The sequence below is a fragment of the Pelophylax lessonae genome, assembly GCF_965119305.1.
Source record: "Pelophylax lessonae genome assembly, chromosome: 11".
Classification (NCBI taxonomy): domain Eukaryota; kingdom Metazoa; phylum Chordata; class Amphibia; order Anura; family Ranidae; genus Pelophylax; species Pelophylax lessonae.
This window is the reverse complement of record NC_138778.1, coordinates 69623044-69642337: the sequence shown is the minus strand read 5'-3', so window position 1 is coordinate 69642337 and position 19294 is coordinate 69623044. Positions and strand designations below refer to the sequence as shown.

The following is a 19294-nucleotide window of genomic DNA, read 5'->3' as shown; positions in this document are numbered from 1 at the left end:
TGAAATGACACTGGACAGGAACCTATGATTAGCTCCTCCTATTCTGTATAAGCCCACTGGCTACATAGCAACAGTGTCCCTCCCTGGAAGTGATGTCACTAGCTTTCAGTAACCACACCCACTTGCTGTTCTTAGAGTCAGAAGGAAGAGGAATTAAGGTCATGTGACAGGCACTGTATACTGCAAAATAAAGGTAGAAAAACTGGGATTTTTTCATTTTGAGACATAAGGCTGAACTCCGCTTACTGCCTTCAGAATCTCAGAGAGACGAACCCAGCTTCTGGGAGATACAACTTTCCAGCATTGGAAAATGATGCATAGGCTCGAGGTAGACTGGAAAAGCAGAATTGGTTTGTAAAGCAGAATTAACCACTTCCCGCCCGCCCTATAGGCAAAGGACGGTGGGAAAGTGGTTGTATTATCCTGACCGGACGTCATATGACGTCGGCAGGATAATACAGCTCTGCGCATCCCAGGGGGCGCGCAGAGCGGCGATCGGTGATGCGAGGAGTCAGTCTGACTCCCTGCATCTCCGATCTCGGTAAAGAGCCTCTGACGTAGGCTCTTTACCATGTGACCAGCCGTGTCCAATCACGGCTGGGCACATAGTAAACAGGAAGAGCCGTTGATCAGCTTTCCTTAGTTCGTGCTTGACCGGTACTGGTAATCAGATCATTGATTACCAGTGCAGACCCTCGGGGGGGGGGGGGGTGCCACTAGAACCACCAGGGATGCCCACCCATGACCCCAGGGATGCCCACTATGCCCAGGGATGGTAATCAGGGCTCAGAGCCCCCCATTGCCCTCCCCATCAGTGCCCATCATTGCCATCCATCAGTGCTGCCCATCATTGCCATCCATCAGTACTGCCCACCAGTGCCATCCATCAGTACTGCCCACCAGTGCCATCCATCAGTACTGCCCACCAGTGCCATCCATCAGTGCTGCCCACCAGTGCCATCCATCAGTGCTGCCCACCAGTGCCCATCATTGCCCATCAGTGCTGCCCACCAGTGCCCATCATTGCTGCCCACCAGTGCCCATCATTGCTGCCCACCAGTGCCCATCATTGCTGCCCACCAGTGCCCATCATTGCTGCCCACCAGTGCCCATCAGTGCCCATCAGTGCTGCCCACCAGTGCCCATCATTGCCCATCAGTGCTGCCCACCAGTGCCCATCAGTGCTGCCCACCAGTGCCCATCAGTGCTGCCCACCAGTGCCCATCAGTGCTGCCCACCAGTGCCCATCAGTGCTGCCCACCAGTGCCCATCATTGCCCATCAGTGCCGCCCCATCAGTGCAGGAAAAAAAACTTATTTACAAAATTGTATAACAAACAAAAAAACTTTTTTTTTTTTCCAAACTTTCCGTTCTTTTTTTATTTGTTTAGCAAAAAGGAAAAAACCCAGAGGTGATCAAATACCACCAAAAGAAAGCTCTATTTGTGGGGGGGAAATGACAAATTTGGTGTAGGTACAGTGTTGCATGACCGCGCAATTATCATTCAAAATGCAACAGCGCTAAAAAGGGGAAAAATTGGCCTGGGCAGGAAGGGGGTGAAAGTGCCCGGTATTGAAGTGGTTAAGGGAAGATCAAACGCGTGAACCAGCCAGTCTCTATAACACTGCACAGTGCTCCTAATATGTTGGGAGATGGTGGGTTGGAGGTGTTAAGGTGACTGACAAGCAAAGGAAGACTACACAGAGGCAATTATCACTGGAGTGGAGAGCTTTGGTATTGCAATGCTTATGACTGGAGGGGGGGGGGGGGACACAAAACTGCAGATTCTAACTTGTGTTATCATTAAGCTATATAGTGTGCCAGAGGCATGTGATTTGAAAGAGTTGATGACTCAACTTCCCATGCTATGATAGGCAAGGGATATTGTACTTGGGCTTTGGACTCAAACAACACAAAGAAAAATAGTTTGCATTTAAGATGAACATAAAGTCAGTTTGGAAGGCATTCTCAACCCATTGCAGGGAGAAATAAAAGCAACATTAGGTATGCCAAGGGCAACACTGCTCCATAGGATACAGACATTTAGACACTGTATAAAAATGGGAAATTTGGACGTACTTGTACATTCCATATCTTGAAGTATAGTACAGGGCAGAGGAAATAGAGTCCATGAGTAAAATGCTACTTTCAGATGGTTAGACGACACTGGAAAAAGTTCACTGGAACTGCCCCCTAGTGGCCCCATATAACCAGCTGCCCACTCCGAGACTCCAATTTTCTTAGTAAGCAATGATTAAATCACAGAAAAGGAGAAGAAGGTCTGTGTCCTGTATGTTATTTACAATGTTAAAATTTATTTTACCTTTATTCAATTTTTTAACCCTCTTCCTGCCCAGGCCAATTTTCACATTTCAGTGCTGTTGCACTTTGAATGACAATTGTGCAGTCATGCAATGCTGTACCAAATTGAAATTTTTACCTTTTTTCACACAAATACAGTGCCCATAAAAAAGTATTCATACCCCTTGAAGTTTTCCAAATGTTTCCAAATGAAATGTTGGCTAGGAGAAGTGTAGCAGCGCTGCGCCGGAGATAGAGGCGATGTTTCTTGTATTGGTCACGGGCGGAGTGCATTTGATATCACTCCGCCTGTGACTCACTCAGTCTATCAGAACAGAGCCAGAACTATACAGGAAGCATCGGCTCTGTTTTGAGAGATCAGCTGAGTGAGACAGACTCAGCTGCACGGGGGGCCGGACCAGATGACTTTGCGGGCCGCATACGGCCTGCTGGCCTTCGGTTCCCCACCCCTGGTTTAGATCAAAGCATATTCATGTGTTAGAATGGCCCAAAGTCAAGATCTAAATCCAATTGAGAATCTGTGGCAAGACTTTAAAACTGTTGTTCACAGGTGCTCTCCATCCAATCTGACAGAGTTTGAGTTATTTTGGAAAGAAAAATGTCACTCTTGATGTGCAAAGCTGACATACACAAAAAGACTTGCAGCTGTAATTGCAGTGAAAAGTGGTTTTGCAAAGTATTGACTCAGGGGGGCTAAATACAAATGCTTACCACACTTTCTAGATATTTGTAAAAAAAAAAAAAAAAAAAAAAAAAAAATGGAAAACCATTTATCGTTTTCCTACCACTGCACAATTATGTGCCACTTTGTGTTGGTCTATCACATAAAATCCCAAATAAAATACATTTATGTTTTTGGTTGTAACATGACAAATTGTGGAACATTTCAAGGGGTATAAATACTTTAAGCCAATGTAGAGCTTTCTTTTGGTGGCATTTAATCACCACTGGGTTTTTTACTTTTTGCTAAACAAAAAAAAAAAAAAAAAAAAAGACCAAAATTAAAGAAAAAAAAAAAAAAATTTTTGTCTTACTGTAAAAATTCTTTTCTCTGAGGTTTACTGATGGACACAGCTTTAAGTCTTCAGACCCCTGGGCTTTATGCGGTCTCTCTTCAGGAGGACTAGGCAGAAACCTTCTTGGTTACTCCCCTGGGGCAGTCCCAGAGGGTATACTATCACTTCCTGCTGTAGGACTCCAGTTTGTAACAAGCAGTGTCAGAAAAACATAATTCAACCCCAACAGAGGGAAGGGTGCTGTGTCTGTCAAAGAACCTCAGAGAAAAGGATTTTACAAAAGACAAAAATCCAGTTCTCTTTCGTTCACCGTTGGACACGGCTTCAAATCTTCAGACCATTGGGATGTCCCAAAGCAGTGTCAGTACTAGAAGTGGGAAGGAAAAAAAAACAGCAAACGCAGAGTTCCCAACAAGGCTAAACATAGCCAACCAGGTAACAGGAGCTCAACCAGGAACAACTGGAGCTCACCTCCCAGAAAAAAAATACACCTTCAAGAAGCAGAAGCCTATGCAACCGCAGCCTGCAAAACTTTGCGGCCAAATGCAGCATCCATAGATGCAAGTACATCCACCTTATAAAACTTTGTGTGAATGTGTGTACAGACAACCACGTAGCCACCTTGCACACCTGAACCACTGACCCCTGATGACGGAAGGCCCAGGAGGCACTAAGTGCCCTCGTAAAATGCACTTCAACAGGGAAAGGAGGAACCTGACCCTTAATGGAGTAGGCCTGTACCACCATCTACCTGATCGACTTGGAAATGGCCGCAGCAGATGCAGCCTGCCCCTTACGAGGTCCATCCATAAGAACAAACAAGGAACCTGATTTTCTAATCGGTTCAGTCACCGCCAGGTACACCCGAATCTCCCTTACCATATCTAAGGAACATAAGGCAATTTCCTTAGAATGTTTCGGCTTCGGACATAGGGTCGGTAACACAATATCCTCATTCAAATGAAACCCAGAGACAACTTTAGGAATGAACGCCTGACAGGGTCATTTGGAAAAAGGAAAAAATTCCATTTAAGGAAAAAATGCCAGGACCCCAGATCCCAGCAGTGAGCCAGGTCCTTACTCATGACTAGGCAGAAAAAACTGGAGCCCTACAGTAAGAAGTGATGGTATATCCTCTGGGACTGCCCCAGGGGCATAACCAAAAAGGTTTCAGCTTAGTCCTACTCCTGAAGAGAGACACCATAAAGCCCAATGGCTGTGTCCTTCAGTGAACGAAAGAGAAAAATCCTTTCATAGTTTGTTATAAAATTCTGCAAACAACTAATTTTTCTCCTTGGTGTGTGCTGATGAAGCTGTACTGATGGGCACTGATGTGAGGGCACAGATGAGGCTGCACTGATAATCAGGACACAGGTAATCAGTGCATGTCTCTAACACAAGCTGGTTACCGTCTCTCTTTTCTCACGCTGTTAGCGTGAGGAGGGAAAAGCCGATAACCGTCTTGTGTTTACATCCTGTGACCAGCTGTCATTGGCTGACAGCTCATCACGCGGTAAAGGGCCACTGTGATTGGCCCTTTACCCCGATCTGTGATCAGCTGAACCCTGCGCGATCATGGGAGGACATCCATGGACACCCTCCCGATATTGGAAGCCCGCGTTGTAGCAGTCTTTCGCTTGTTAACAAATACAAGAGATTACATCACTTTCAAATTTTTATTCTGACATACCAGAATTTTCTTAACTTTAGTAACCTCTTAATTTTTTTTTTTATGGAGACTAGCATGCGAAAAAACACAAAAAAAGGGGACGATCATTCGTCCGATAATCTCATTGTGTGCACCAGGCATTGGACCAGGAGAATCTGAGCCCCGGTTCACACTTGTGCGTGTGCGGGGTTCGCATGTAATGTCGGAGCGCACTGCTCCTACATTACATGCGATCGGCTGTGCGGTGCGAGTTTAGCCATACAAACTGTATGGCTAAATTCGCATCGCTCCCGCAGCAAACACGCACAGGAGGCATTTTTGCAGCCGCATCAGGATCGGATCGCACAGCGGTTCACACTTGTGCGATCCGATCCTGCGCGAACTGCACGATCGCACTGCGATATGCGATCAAACTGGGGGTGTCGTTAAGATTACATTGACACCCCCAGCGTATCGCATATGGCAGTGTGAACTGCCGGGGGTGCGTGTGCGATGCGGGAACAGGCTGCGAATTCGCAGGCTTCCCGCATCGCATTAGTGTGAACCGAGCCTTAGGGTGGGGCAATAATACAACTAAACAGCAGCAATAGCCCCACAGGAAAAAGAATGGTCAACAGAATAAAGGTGAATAAAGCACCTGGAGCAGATGGCATACACCTACAGATTCTAAAGAACTGAGCTCTGTCATTTTAAAGCCATTGTTTCTAATCTTTAGGGACTCTACTACTTGCCGCCCATGCTATAGCCGAAAGACGGCTACAGTGCGGGCTTCAAGTGACTCAGCTGATCACAGAACAGGGTAAAGGGCAAATCACAGCGGCCCTTTACCATGTGATAAGCTGTCAGTCAATGACAGCTGATTATGGAAGTAAACAGAAGCTGGTTATCGTTTTTTTTTTATCTCCTCATGATCAGTGTGAGGAGAATAGAAGAAAGCTAGTAACTGGCTTCTGTTACAGTGAAATCAGTCCTAATCTGTGTCCACCAGTGTCTCATCTCAGTTGCCCATCAGCGCTGCCTATCAGCGCCCATCAGTGAAGGAGAAAAATCAGTTTGGAAAATTTTATAACAAACTATGAAAAATGTTTTTTTGTCTTATTTAAATTTTCGGACTTTGTTTCTTGAGCAAAAAAAACAAAAAAATCTGTGGTGATTAAGCGCCGGTTCACACTACCGCGACGCTACTTCCCGGGGCGACCTCCGAGATCGCGGTGCGAGCAGAGCGCCGCGACCTCGGAGTGGCCACCACGGACTTCATAACATTGAAGTCTATGGCGGTCGCCTCCTGGTCGCCCCAAAGAAGCTCCGGACCCTTTTTCTAGGTCGGAGCGACTTGTGTCGCTCCTATTAGAACGGGTCCGCAGCTTCCCTATGGGAGGCGACCTGCGGCGACCTGTGAGGTGACCAGGTCGCCTCACAGGTCGCCCTAGTGTGAACCGAGGCTAAATATCACCAAAAGAAAGCTCTATTTGTGTGGGAAAAAAAATTATACAAAATTTTGTTTGGGTACAGTGTTGCATGACCGTGCTATTGTCATTCACATGCGACGGTGCTGAAAGCTGAAAAATGGCCTGAGCAGAAAGGGGGAATAAGTGCCCAGTAAGAAAGTAGTTAATGACTGGAATAGTAAAAAGGATCAACATTTTTACAAAAATAACTATAGACCTGTTTAACTTCTATAGTTTGGAAGATACTGGAGAGTTTAATAAAAGATTACATAAATGAGTTCTTGCTGAGAAAAAATATTTTAACCCCTAGGCGCCAACAAATATGCAGCCTGCATCTGGGTGGCAGGCGACACACTCCGGGCTCCCACTAATTTAACATTATGGTGAGTTGAGCTATTTCATTTTATATTACAATGCAAGAATAGAAATTATGCGCTTCAATCATCCTGACACCATATCAACCATAATGTGGTGAGGACTGAAGCGCTAACACCAGCCATATCCCAACAAATATACAACGCCCCTTATGGATTCCTCAGTCATTTTCCATGTCACAGAAAGTAATAGCAAGCGGGTCACCATAAAAGTCAGATAATTAGCATTTTCAGAATAAGTTCAGCCATGGCAATTCCCATATTTCACTAACAGGTTAACTTTAAGGCCATGACTAGTAGATACGCATTGCATCGAAAAGCATCCACTAAACACAGAAGGTAGAGGCAGCTTTTTAGTAGACTAAACCAATAGTCAAAAAAGCAATCAGTTCACTAGACCCATATTTCATGCACTAAAGTACTGAGCAGAAAGTTGTGGAAACAAACGGAATTAGATTGCCACTTACGCGCTACAGTATGGCTTCTTGTCATATCCCTTGTAATTCTTCATGTTCAGAGTCATCTTGCAGGTCTCGCAGCTGAAGCATGCTTTATGCCAAAACTAGGAGAGAAAGAAATAAAGTCACATTGGCCTACTTTCACAGCCTGTGCCAAAATATCTCAATCTTATTTAACCACTTCCATACAGTGCAGGTACACCCCAGACCACTTCCTGCCCAGACCAGTTTTCAGGGCTCTCACACTTTGAATGATAATTACTCAGTCATGCAACGCTGTACCCAATCAAATTTTTTTATCATTTTATTCACACAAATAGAGCTCTCTTTTGGTAGTATTTAACCACCACTGGGTTTTTTATTTTTTTGCGATATAAGTGAAAAAAAAGAGCGAAAATTTTGAAAAAAAAAAAAAAAAAAATTTTGTTTTAGTTTCTTTTATAAAATTTTTTATAAAAGTTAATTTTTCAGAAATTTGGGCCAAAATGTATACTACTACATATCTTTGGTAAACATAAACCAAATTAGTGGTTATTATTTAGTCTGTGTGAAAGTTATAGAGTCTACAAGCTATGGTGCCAATCATTGAAAATTGATCACACCTGATGTACCGACGGCCTATCTAATTTCTTGAGGCCCTGAAATGTCAGGACAGTACAAAATAAACCCCAAATGACCCTTTTGGAAAGTAGACATTCATTTAGTAAGAGGCATGGTGAGTTTTTTGAAGCTGTAATTTTTTCCCACAATTCTTGGGAAAACGAAGAAATAATTTTTTTTTGTCATATTACCAAGTCATTTCTCACACACCGTATATGCATACTTGCAATTACACCCCAAAATACATTCTGCTACTCCTGAGTATGGCGATACCACATGTGTGAGACTTTTACACAGCCTGGCCACATACAGAGGCCCAACATGCAAGGAGCACCGTCAGGTGTTCTAGGAGCATAAATACACATATAATTTCCTAAATTACACATATAATTTCCTAACGACCTATCACACTTTTGAAGGCCCTGGAGCACCAGGACAATGGAATTACCCACAAAATGATCCGTATATCCTATGAGGCATAATGAGTCTTTTGAATAGGTCATTTTTTTCCACAAGTTTTTGGAAAATGTGGAAAGAAAAAGAAAACTTTTTTTTTTTTTTTTTTTTTACACAAAGTTGTCAATTTATTCGATATTTCTAATACATAGCATGTGCATAGCAAAAATTACACCCCAAAATACATTCTGCTACTCCTCCTGAGTATGGGAATACCACATATATGAGACTTTGTCACAGCATAGCCACATACGGAGGCCCAACATGCAAGGAGCACCGTCAGGTGTTCTTGGAGCATAAATTACACATATAATTTCATTACAAGCAATCCCACTTTTGAAGGCCCTGGAGCACCAGGACAATGGAAAAACCCACAAAATGACCCCATTTTGGAAAGCAAACACCCCAACACAATCTAGGAGGCATGGGCTGGAGACAGGTACTAGACAGGACAAGAGTACTCTGATGGGCTAGTGAGTGACAGGTACTCTGATGGGCTAGTGAGTGACAGGTACTCTGATGGGCTAGTGAGTGACAGGTACTCTGATGGGCTAGTGAGTGACAGGTACTCTTTATTTGGGGGGGGGGGGTAACAGCTAGTTACATGTTCTCTGTTGACATTCTGTGAGCGGCTGTGATTGGACACGTGGTAAAGAGCCAATTTCATTGGCTCTTTACCCTGATTAGGGATGGACTGTGTCAGAGTGACACTCTCCATCCCTGATTGCCGCTCTGCGGCGTGCACGAGGAAAGTACGTGTGGCCGGCTGTTATTTAGACACAGCCACTCACATGGTAAAGAGCCATATGTTAATGGCTTTTTACACTGATCGGGGATGGGCTGTGTCTCGACGGACATGCCACATCCCGATCGATGCGTGCCCCGGGGGGGCAGGAGAGCAGTGGAAACAGGCGGATGTCATATGACGCCCGCCCGGATCGAGAGTGTGTTCCTGCCAGCGTCATTTTACAACGAGCCGGTATGGCACTGGTTAATCACTTGAACACCAGCTTCTAATACCCTCTCACTGCCTGGCCATTTTTTAGTTTCCAATGCTACGATTGTCATTAAAAACTATTACTACATCATGCAACACTGAGCCCAAATTAATATAAATTTTTGATACAGGGCATTCTTGTACTTCATTATTCAATATTAATTATTTTTCTCTTTAAGCTATAAAGACTTGTTTACACTTGTGGTTAGGGGGGGAGGGCAGTACAAACAGATGGTTGGCCATATTTTTAACAGCTTCCGGTCCCGCTCCATAGCAATTTTACTGCACCTGTGCGACGGATCACGAATATATACGTGATCTGGTTCTCCCAGGTAGGGTGCATGCAAGCGCGCTGCCAGTGGCTCACTACCGCTGTGATCACACACACAGTGGGAGCCCAGCAGCAGGTACCGTGGTCACCTGCCAATTGTTCAGTACACAGGCAGAACACTGATCTGCCTATGTAAACAAGGCAGATCACTGTTCTGTCAGGAGGGAAGGCATTGAACCGGTCCTATGCCTTCCCCTAGTAAAAGCACCTCCCCCACAGTACACAAAATCACTACCTAGGCACAGTCAACTCCTTGAACGCCCCTGATGTTAACCCCTTCCTAGCTAGTGTCCCCAGTACAGTGACAGTGCATATTTTTTAGCACTGATTAAGGCTGGATTCACACTTATGCAAACTGGATGTGGGTTTCCCCACATACAATTCGCATGACAGGAAATTGTGACCTGTTCCTCACTCAATGGAGCCAGTTCACACAACTCCAGGGTGGCTGCAGAGCGAATTGCACAGGGGACCTGTGCGTCTTCAGCTCCATTTGATGTGAGAATTCAGCCAAAATTTGGGGCCCGATTCGTCCCTGAAATGGAGAATCTATCCATTAAAATGCATATGCTTCCACTGTGGAGACTCTCATAGCTTTACAGGAGTTAGGACTGCAGGTAATACAGGGTGCCATGAAGTGGCCCTGTAGCTTACACATGCGTTTGCAATTGTTCTCGAACTAGACCCCGGTTTTTAACGCATACTGTTAGATAGATTAATTTGGTTGGTAAGCAGACTGGTTGGCACTCTGAGCTGGTCATTTTTCTGGTTTTGTCTTGAAATGGAGAACAGGAACGCACTGGACCCCTGTCAGCCACATCTGTTTCAAGTGTGAACCCAGCCCAATGTCACTGGTCCCCAAAAAGTGTCAAAACAGTCAGTGTCCAAATTGTCCGCCCCAATATCGCAGTCCCACTATAAGTCGCTGATCACCACCATTACTAGTAAAAAAATACATAAATAAAAATATCCCAAAGTTTGTTGTAGACGCTGTAACTTTTGTGCAAACCAATCAATATATGCTTATTGGGATTTTTTTGTAATTAAAAATATGTAGCAGAATACATATTGGCCTAAATAGATGGAGAAATTGGATTTTCTAAAGGTTTTGTTAGAAATGCTTTATAGCAGAAAGTAAAAAAAAAAAAAAAAAATTTTTGTTTTTTAAATTGTGTGGGGGGGGGGGGGGGGGGGGGGGGAGAATCTTCCGGAGGTAAAGTGGTGAATGCAAGTCCGTTCTGTCCACCACTTCCCGTCCTATATATTTACTTTATTTTTATACTTTTAGTTTTTTTCCTGAAAAAGGGTTTGGTTCCGCCTCAAATACATGTTACATAGTTAGTGAGGTTGAAAAAAAATCATCAGTCCATCCAGTTCAACCTATAGTGTGTGTGTTTAAAGTTAACCGTACATTGTATCCCCCTGTATGCTGTGGTCTTTAAGGGGACTGTCTAATAATTTTTTGAAACTATTGATGCTCCCTGATACCACTGCTTGTGGAAGAGAGTTCCACATCCCCACTGCTCTGACGGTAAAGAACCCCCAACGTATTTTAAGGTTGAACTGTTTTTCCTCTAGTTTTAGTGAGTGGCCATGTGTCTTATTGTAGTCTGAACTCTGAAAAGTTTGTTCCTTATTCTAGGGTCACCAGTACAGTATTTGTACATTGATATCAAATCCCCTCCCAAGCGTCTCTTCTCCATAGAGAATACGTTCAATGATTGCAGTCTTTCCTCATAGCTTAGATGCTCCATTCCCCTAATTATTTTTGTTGCCCTTCTCTGGACTCTCTCCAGTACCAGCACATCCTTTGAGGACTGGTCCCCAGAACTGGATGCCATACTCCAGATGTGGCCGGACTAGAGCCTTGTAGAGTGGGAGAAAAATCTCTATTTCTGGAGTGAATACCCTTTTTTATACATGCCAGTATTCTATTGGCTTTGCTTGCAGAGGCTTGGCATAGCATGCCACTGTCAAGCCTGTTGTCCACTAGGACCCCCAGGTCCTTTTACACCCTTAGATTCACCCAGTGGTTCTCCCCCCAGTGAGTAGCTTGTGTTCGTGTTTGACGCCCAAGTGCATTACTTTACATCTTTCAACATTAAACCTCATCTGCCATGTAGTTGCCCACCCCATTATTACGTTCAGGTCTGCGTGTAAGGTTTCCACATCCTGTATAGAAGTTATTGCCCTACTTAGTTTAGTATCATCCGCAAATCCTGAGATTGTGCTAGATATTCCCTCCTCTAGATCATTTATAAATAAATTAAACAGGATTGGTCCCAGGACAGATCCTTGGGGGACCCCACTTTCCACCCCCGCCCAATCTGAGTACTCCCCAATTATCACCATCCTCTATCCAAGTACTCACCCTATGGTCCATACCTACGTACCTTAGTTTGTACAGTAAGCGTTTGTGGTGAACGGTGTCAAAGGCCTTTGAAAAGTCCAGATACACCACATCCACAGGCTTTCCTTTATCTAGGTGGCAGCTCACTTCATCGTAGAAGGTTAGTAGATTGGTTTGGCAAGAACGATTTTTCATGAATCCATGCTGATTACTACTAATAATACTGTTTTCATTACTAAAGTCTTGTATATAGTCCCTTAACATCGCCTCCATCTTGCAGACTACAGATGTTACGCTGACAGGTCTATGGTTACCCAGGACATATCTCGGCCCTTTTTTAAATAGTGTTACCACGTTGGCTTTTTTCCAATAAGCTGGCCCCATTCCCATCTGTAGAATATCTGTAAAGATCAAGAATAAAGGTCTGGCTATCACCTGGTTGAGTTCTTTAAGAACCCCCGGGTGCAAGCCATCCGGTCCAGATGATTTATTTATGTTAGGTTTCTGTAGTTTAGTTCTAAGTCTATCTTCTGTTAACCATTGGGGTACTTCCCGAGGTGTATTATTTAATTTAGCATTACAAGCTGGGTTAGTGAAGCCCCCAATTCTTTTGTGAAGACTGAAGAGAAATTTAGCACTTTCGCCTTCTCTCTGTCCTCTGTGGCCAGATTACCTTCATCGTCTTTTATGGGGCCAATGTGTTCTGGTCTCGCTTTCTTACTATTTATATACCTAAAGAATTTTTTGGGTTTTTTTTTCTACTCTCTTCCGCTATATGTCTCTTGTTTTCTATTTTAGCCACCTTGATTTCCCTTTTACATTTCTTATTACACTCTTTATACTGTTGGAATGCTGCCAATGACCCCTCAGCCTTGAATTTTTTGAATGCCTTTTCCTTGATATTAATATGCCTTTTTATGTTGGTTTGGAAACCCTGGGTTTGCTTTTGCTCTTTTAAATTTATTCCCTTTTGGAATGCACTGGCCAATCCCTTTGTTTAGTATGCTCTAGAAGCACTCCCATTTTCCTCCGTGTTCTTTGCTCCTAGGGTTCTATCCCATTGGATATTTTCTAGCAAAGAGCGCAGTTTTTGGAAGTTGGCTCTTTTGAAATTTAGTGTCCTTATATTACCCCTGTGTTTCCTATTACTATGATTTATACTGAAACTATTTGACCTATGGTCACTGTTTCCCAAGTTGCCCTGTATTTCTATATCCGTGATTAGGTCTGTATGGTTGGTAATCAGTAGGTCAAGTACCGCATTGTTTGTCGGTGCGTTCACCATCTGACCCGTGAAATTATCATTCAAAACATTTAGGAACTGCCGAGCCTTGGATTAATGCACAGTTCCTTCTGCCCAGTCTATATCTGGATAATTAAAGTCTCCCCCATTATAATTACATTTCCCATCCTTGCTGCCAATCCAATCTGTTAGAGGTCTGTCTCCCCCTCCTCCCTCTGGTTGGGGGGCCTATAGCATACGCCCAATATTACTTTCCTTATAGTATCTTCCTTTTGAAGTTCTACCCATAGGGATTCTACCTCCTCAGCTCCATTATTAATATCGTCCCTCCTATTTACCTTTACACAGTTCTTAATATACAGTGCCTTGCGAAAGTATTCGGCCCCCTTAAACTTTGACCTTTTGCCACATCTCAGGCTTCAAACAAAGATATAAAACTGTAATTTTTTGTAAAGAAACAAGTGGGACACAATCATGAAGTGGAACGAAATTTATTGGATATTTAAAACTTTAACAAATAAAAAACTGAAAAATTGGGCGTGCTAAATTATTCAGCCCTCTTAAGTTAATACTTTGTAGCGCCACCTTTTGCTGCGATTACAGCTGTAAGTCGCTTGGGGTAGGTCTCTATCAGTTTTGCACATCGAGAGACTGAAATTTTTGCCCATTCCTCCATGTAAAACAGCTCGAGCTCAGTGAGGTTGGATGGAGAGCGTTTGTGAACAGCAGTTTTCAGTTCTTTCCACAGATTCTCGATTGGATTCAGGTCTGGACTTTGACTTGGCTATTCTAAAACCTGGATATGTTTATTTGTGAACCATTCGATTGTAGATTTTGCTTTGTTTTGGATCATTGTCTTGTTGGAAGACAAATCTCCGTCCCAGTCTCAGGTCTTTTGCAGACTCCATCAGGTTTTCTTCCAGAATGGTCCTGTATTTGGCTCCATCCATCTTCCCATCAATTTTAACCATCTTCCCTGTCCCTGCTGAAGAAAAGCAGGCCCAAACCAGGATGCTGCCACCACCATGTTTGACAGTGGGGATGGTGTGTTCATGGTGATGAGCTGTGTTGCTTTCACGCCAAACATAGCGTTTTGCATTGTTGCCAAAAAGTTTGATTTTGGTTTCATCTGACCAGAGCACCTTCTTCCACATGTTTGGTGTGTCTCCCAGGTGGCTTGTGGCAAACTTTAAACACTTTTTATGGATATCTTTAAGAAATGGCTTTCTTCTTGCCACTCTTCCATAAAGGCCAGATTTGTGCAGTATACGACTGATTGTTGTCCTATGGACATAGTCTCCCACCTCAGCTGTAGATCTCTGCAGTTCATCCAGAATGATCATGGGCCTCTTGGCTGCATCTCTGATCAGTCTTCTTGTATGGGCTGAAAGTTTACAGGGACGGCCAGGTCTTCGTAGATTTGCAGTGGTCTGATACTCCTTCCATTTTAATATTATCGCTTGCACAGTGCTCCTTGGGATGTTTAAAGCTTGGGAAATCTTTTTGTATCCAAATCCGGCTTTAAACTTCTCCACAACAGTATCTCGGACCTGCCTGGTGGGTTCCTTGTTCTTCATGATGCTCTCTGCGCTTTAAACGGACCTCTGAGACTATCACAGTGCAGGTGCATTTATACGGAGACTTGATTACACACAGGTGGATTCTATTTATCATCATTAGTCATTTAGGTCAACATTGGATCATTCAGAGATCCTCACTGAACTTCTGGAGAGAGTTTGCTGCACTGAAAGTAAAGGGGCTGAATAATTTTGCACGCCCAATTTTTCAGTTTTTATTTGTTAACAAAGTTCGAAATATCCAATAAATTTCGTTCCACTTCATGATTGTGTCCCACTTGTTCATTTTTCACAAAAAATTAGTTTTATATCTTTATGTTTGAAGCCTGAAATGTGGCAAAAGGTCGCAAAGTTCAAGGGGGCCGAATACTTCGCAAGGCACTGTACATGTGATTGGCAGAGGCAAGAAGAGAGCAGTGATGATGGTCAGTCACCAGCTCTCTGCTCTGCCCCCTCCAGCACTTTCTGGAATGCTGGGCTGGCTCAGTCTCCCAATGGAGCAGCTGAGAGGGTGAGCCAGCTGCTGGTCCAGGCATCTGGGTAATCCTGACAGTAAAGTTGGGACCTTTCCCCAACCTTGATTGCCCACTGTCAGATGAAAATGGGTCACAGAACTGCACTCCTACGATCCATAGGGGAAGTAGGGCCAAAAAGGCTTTGGCCATACTTCTTTCAATTCCTGACACATCATAATAAATATCGAAAGTACAAATTTTCAAAAGCAGTTGCACCTTTTCATCATCAAAAGCAGTCCTTAAGCTTCAACCTTGTAGAAGAAGAAGTGTCTAGGCTGACATTCCATCATCAGCTGCAGGCAGGAGATAGCATTTCTAGGGTCTCCTTTTTTACTCCCCACCTACCTCCCCATGACTGCAACATTGTAAAGCTGAAGCTTACACCCCCTTCCTAACCAGAACAATTTTCAGCTTTCAGGGCTCTCACATTTTGAATGACACTCATTCATGCAACACTGTACCCTTATGAAATGTTTGTCCTTTTTTCACATAAATAGAGCTTTCATTTGGTGGTATTTAAGAAGTAGTAAACCCTGCACAAAAAAAAAAGAAAAAAAGAAGAAAAAGAAAAAAAAAAAAAAGCCTGTAAGATAAAGGCATACTAGCTCATTGTGAAATACTTACCTTAGAATGAAGCCTTCGCAGTGACTCCTGCACAGCGACAGGACGGCCGACATGTTCGGCCGTCCTGCTTCCTGGTTTGCGTCCTCTGGCCATCTGACAGGGCACACTGACGGGGCACGATTGAGGTATGGATGAGCCCTGCTGCACTCTCTCGTCTCACGATGTACCGATCGCTGTGTACAGTGTGCGAGGAGAGGAGAGAACAGAACATGCGCAGGTTTGTTGACAACTGATCGCTCAGTTATTGGACGGAGCGATCAGGTGGTAAAGGGCCGCTGTCATTGGCCTTTTACCACGAACCGTGATGCACCGGGTCCCTTGGACCCAGCGAGCATGGACACTTCTGTGTGCGGGCCCTAGGGGGAAGCGCGATTCTGGGAGGATTTCATTGTACGTCCTACTAGAATAAGCCGACAGCGCTGTAGCCGTCATTCGGCTATGGCCCGGTCAACAAGTGGTTAAATAAGCCAAACTGATTTTCCCATCCACACAGCTGGGATAGATAAAGGAATCCTTTCTACAATGCTATTGTATTCTGACATAGGGGACTTCTCTCTTGTCAAAAAAAACTGATCAGCGCTGCGGCTAATTGGCTGAAATTCCTGTTCGAGAGAAGCCAATTGTTAGACTGTAGATCAATGGGCATAGATGGATCAAAATGTAGTCAGTCCTTACTGAACCGACTAAAACGGAATTTTTGTAAAATCTTACCTGTAAAATTCCTTTCTCTGAGTCCTCCGACAGTCGCCGCCTCTTCATATTCGTCACATATGGGGTATTAGACTTTGCTCCGAAGGAGTAGCTAGGCAACAGAATATGTTAACAATAAAGCTTTAACATATCCCACCCTCAAGGGGTGGTCCCCTCAGTCAATACCCTCCTACTTCCTGCAACCATATCTCAGTTTTAGTGGAATAGCAGTAGAGTATACATTCAAACCCCAAAAGAGGGGCGGGGGCGGCGACTGTCGGAGGACTCAGAGAAAGGAATTTTACAGGTAAGATTTTACAAAAATTCCGTTTTCTCTTACGTCCTCCGACAGTCGCCGCCTCTTCATATTCGTCACATATGGGGACGTCCCAAAGCAGTGCAAACATGAGGGGTGGGAAACGCATCCGCGCCGAAAGGCAACGCAGTCTCCACATCAAAGAAAGGAACCTTACCAAAGGAAGGAAACCAGCTGGGCAACAGCAAAATAAGTGCTCAACAGGAGCAACAACCCAGGAAAAGACAAAAAAACCAGGGGATACAAAAAACTATCCCAACAGCCAGGAGTCCCCAACAAGGGACCCTATGGAACAGCCGCACTAAGAACCTTGCGGCCAAAGGAAGCATCCGCCGATGCCTGAACATCTACTTTGTAGAATTTTGTGAAAGTGTGTACGGTCGACCAAGTCGCCGCCTTACACACCTGGGCTACAGAAGCCCCATGACGGCAGGCCCAAGACGTACTCAGTGATCTAGTAGAGTGCGCCACAGGGGGAACCTTCCCCTGCAAGGCATAGGCCTGTTCAATGGTCTGCCTGATCCATTTGGCAATGGTAGAGGCGGAAGCCGCCATGCCCTTCCGAGGACCCTCTGGAAGAACAAACAAGGAGTCAGTCTTACGAAAAGACTCAGTCGATTTAAGGTAAACCCTTATCGCCCGAACAACATCCAGAGAGTGCAATCTCACCTCCTTCGGATGTTTAGGCTTCGTGCACAACGAAGGCAAAACAATATCCTCGTTAAGATGGAATTCCGAAACTCGTTTCGGTAGAAAAGAAGGATTAGGTCGCAAGACCACCTTATCCAAATGAACAACCAGGTACGGAGACTTGCAGGACAAAGCCGCCAGTTCCGACACTCTGCGAGCCGAAGTGATCGCCACCAAAAAGGCGACCTTTTTGGACAACATAGACAACGAGATCTCCCTGATCTGTTCAAAAGGAGCACGTTGTAACACAGATAGAACTAGATTCAAGTCCCAAGGGGGCAAAGGATCCCTCCTAGGAGGAACCAGATGCCGCACACCCTGAATAAAAGTGCCAACCAAGGAGTTGGAAGCCACGGGACGTTGAAACAGAACGGCCAGCGCCGACACCTGACCCTTAATCGTAGCCAGCGCCAAACGCTGATCGACACCCGTCTGAAGGAAAGACAGCACACGGGAAACCGAGTACGTGCGGGGTGAAAACCCCCTGGACTCACACCAGGCAAAATAGGCCTTCCAAGTACGGTAATAAACCTTCCCCGAGGAAGACTTCCTCGCGTTGATCAAAGTATGAACGACCTCTGGAGAGAGACCCTTCTCCTTCAGGACCTCGGTCTCAACAGCCAGGCCGTCAAAGCCAGCGACTGTAAAGCAGGATGGTAAATCGGTCCTTGAGACAGTAGATCGTCTCGAAGAGGCAGACGCCAAGGAGCGTCGACCGCCAGATTCACGAGGTCTGCGTACCAGGACCGGCGAGGCCAGTCCGGTGCCACAAGAATCACCGTGCTGCGTTCCGAGTGCAACCTGCGAAGGAACCTGGACAGCAACTGAATCGGTGGAAACGCGTACATCAGCCTGTACTGATGCCACGGGGCCACTAACGCGTCCGACGCGTCTGCCCGAGGGTCGCGCGTCCTTGCCACGAACCTCTGCACCTTGTAGTTGAGGCGAGACGCGAACAGGTCCACATCTGGAAGACCCCACTTCGCGCACAACATCTGGAAGACAGCCGGGTGGAGAGACCATTCCCCCTGATCCAGGGTCTGGCGACTCAGATAGTCCGCCTGCCAGTTCTCCACTCCCGGAATGTGAACCGCCGTTATCGCCGGGACATGAGTCTCGGCCCAAGACAGAATGTCGGCCACTTCTCGAGCCGCTCGGGCACTCCTGGTGCCCCCTTGGTGGTTGATGTAGGCCACCGCCGTGGCATTGTCCGTCTGCACCCGAACCGGGCAGCCCTGCAGCCGGTCCGTCCAGCGATGAAGACAGAGCCTTATCGCACGCAATTCCAGAATGTTGATCGGAAGGGAAGACTCCCCCTCCGACCAGGTCCCCTGGGCGGACAGAACGCCCAGAACACCACCCCAGCCCGACAGGCTGGCATCCGTGGTGATTATCGTCCACGAGATCGGACGAAACGACTTGCCCCCGGACACCAACGGGGACTGGAGCCACCACAGAAGGTTTTCCCTGGTGCGATGACTCAACGAGATCTGAAGATCCAGAGATTGAGGTCGCCCGTCCCACCTGGACAGGATCTCCGCTTGGAGACCCCGCGTGTGAAACTGCGCGAAAGGAATCGCCTCGAAGGCCGAGACCATCAATCCCAGACATCTCATAC

The 19294-nt window shown here is 45.3% G+C and overlaps 1 protein-coding gene across 1 annotated transcript in view; it reads right to left on the bottom strand.

Annotated features, from left to right (window-relative positions):
* The window catches only part of LASP1 (LIM and SH3 protein 1), a 159098-nt gene that overhangs the window by 87662 nt on the left and 52142 nt on the right, over window positions 1-19294 (bottom strand). Inside the window, exon 2 of the mRNA XM_082272074.1 lies at window positions 7297-7391. Within this exon, the coding sequence (XP_082128200.1) occupies window positions 7297-7391 (95 nt within the window). The remainder of the gene's footprint in view (window positions 1-7296; window positions 7392-19294) is intronic.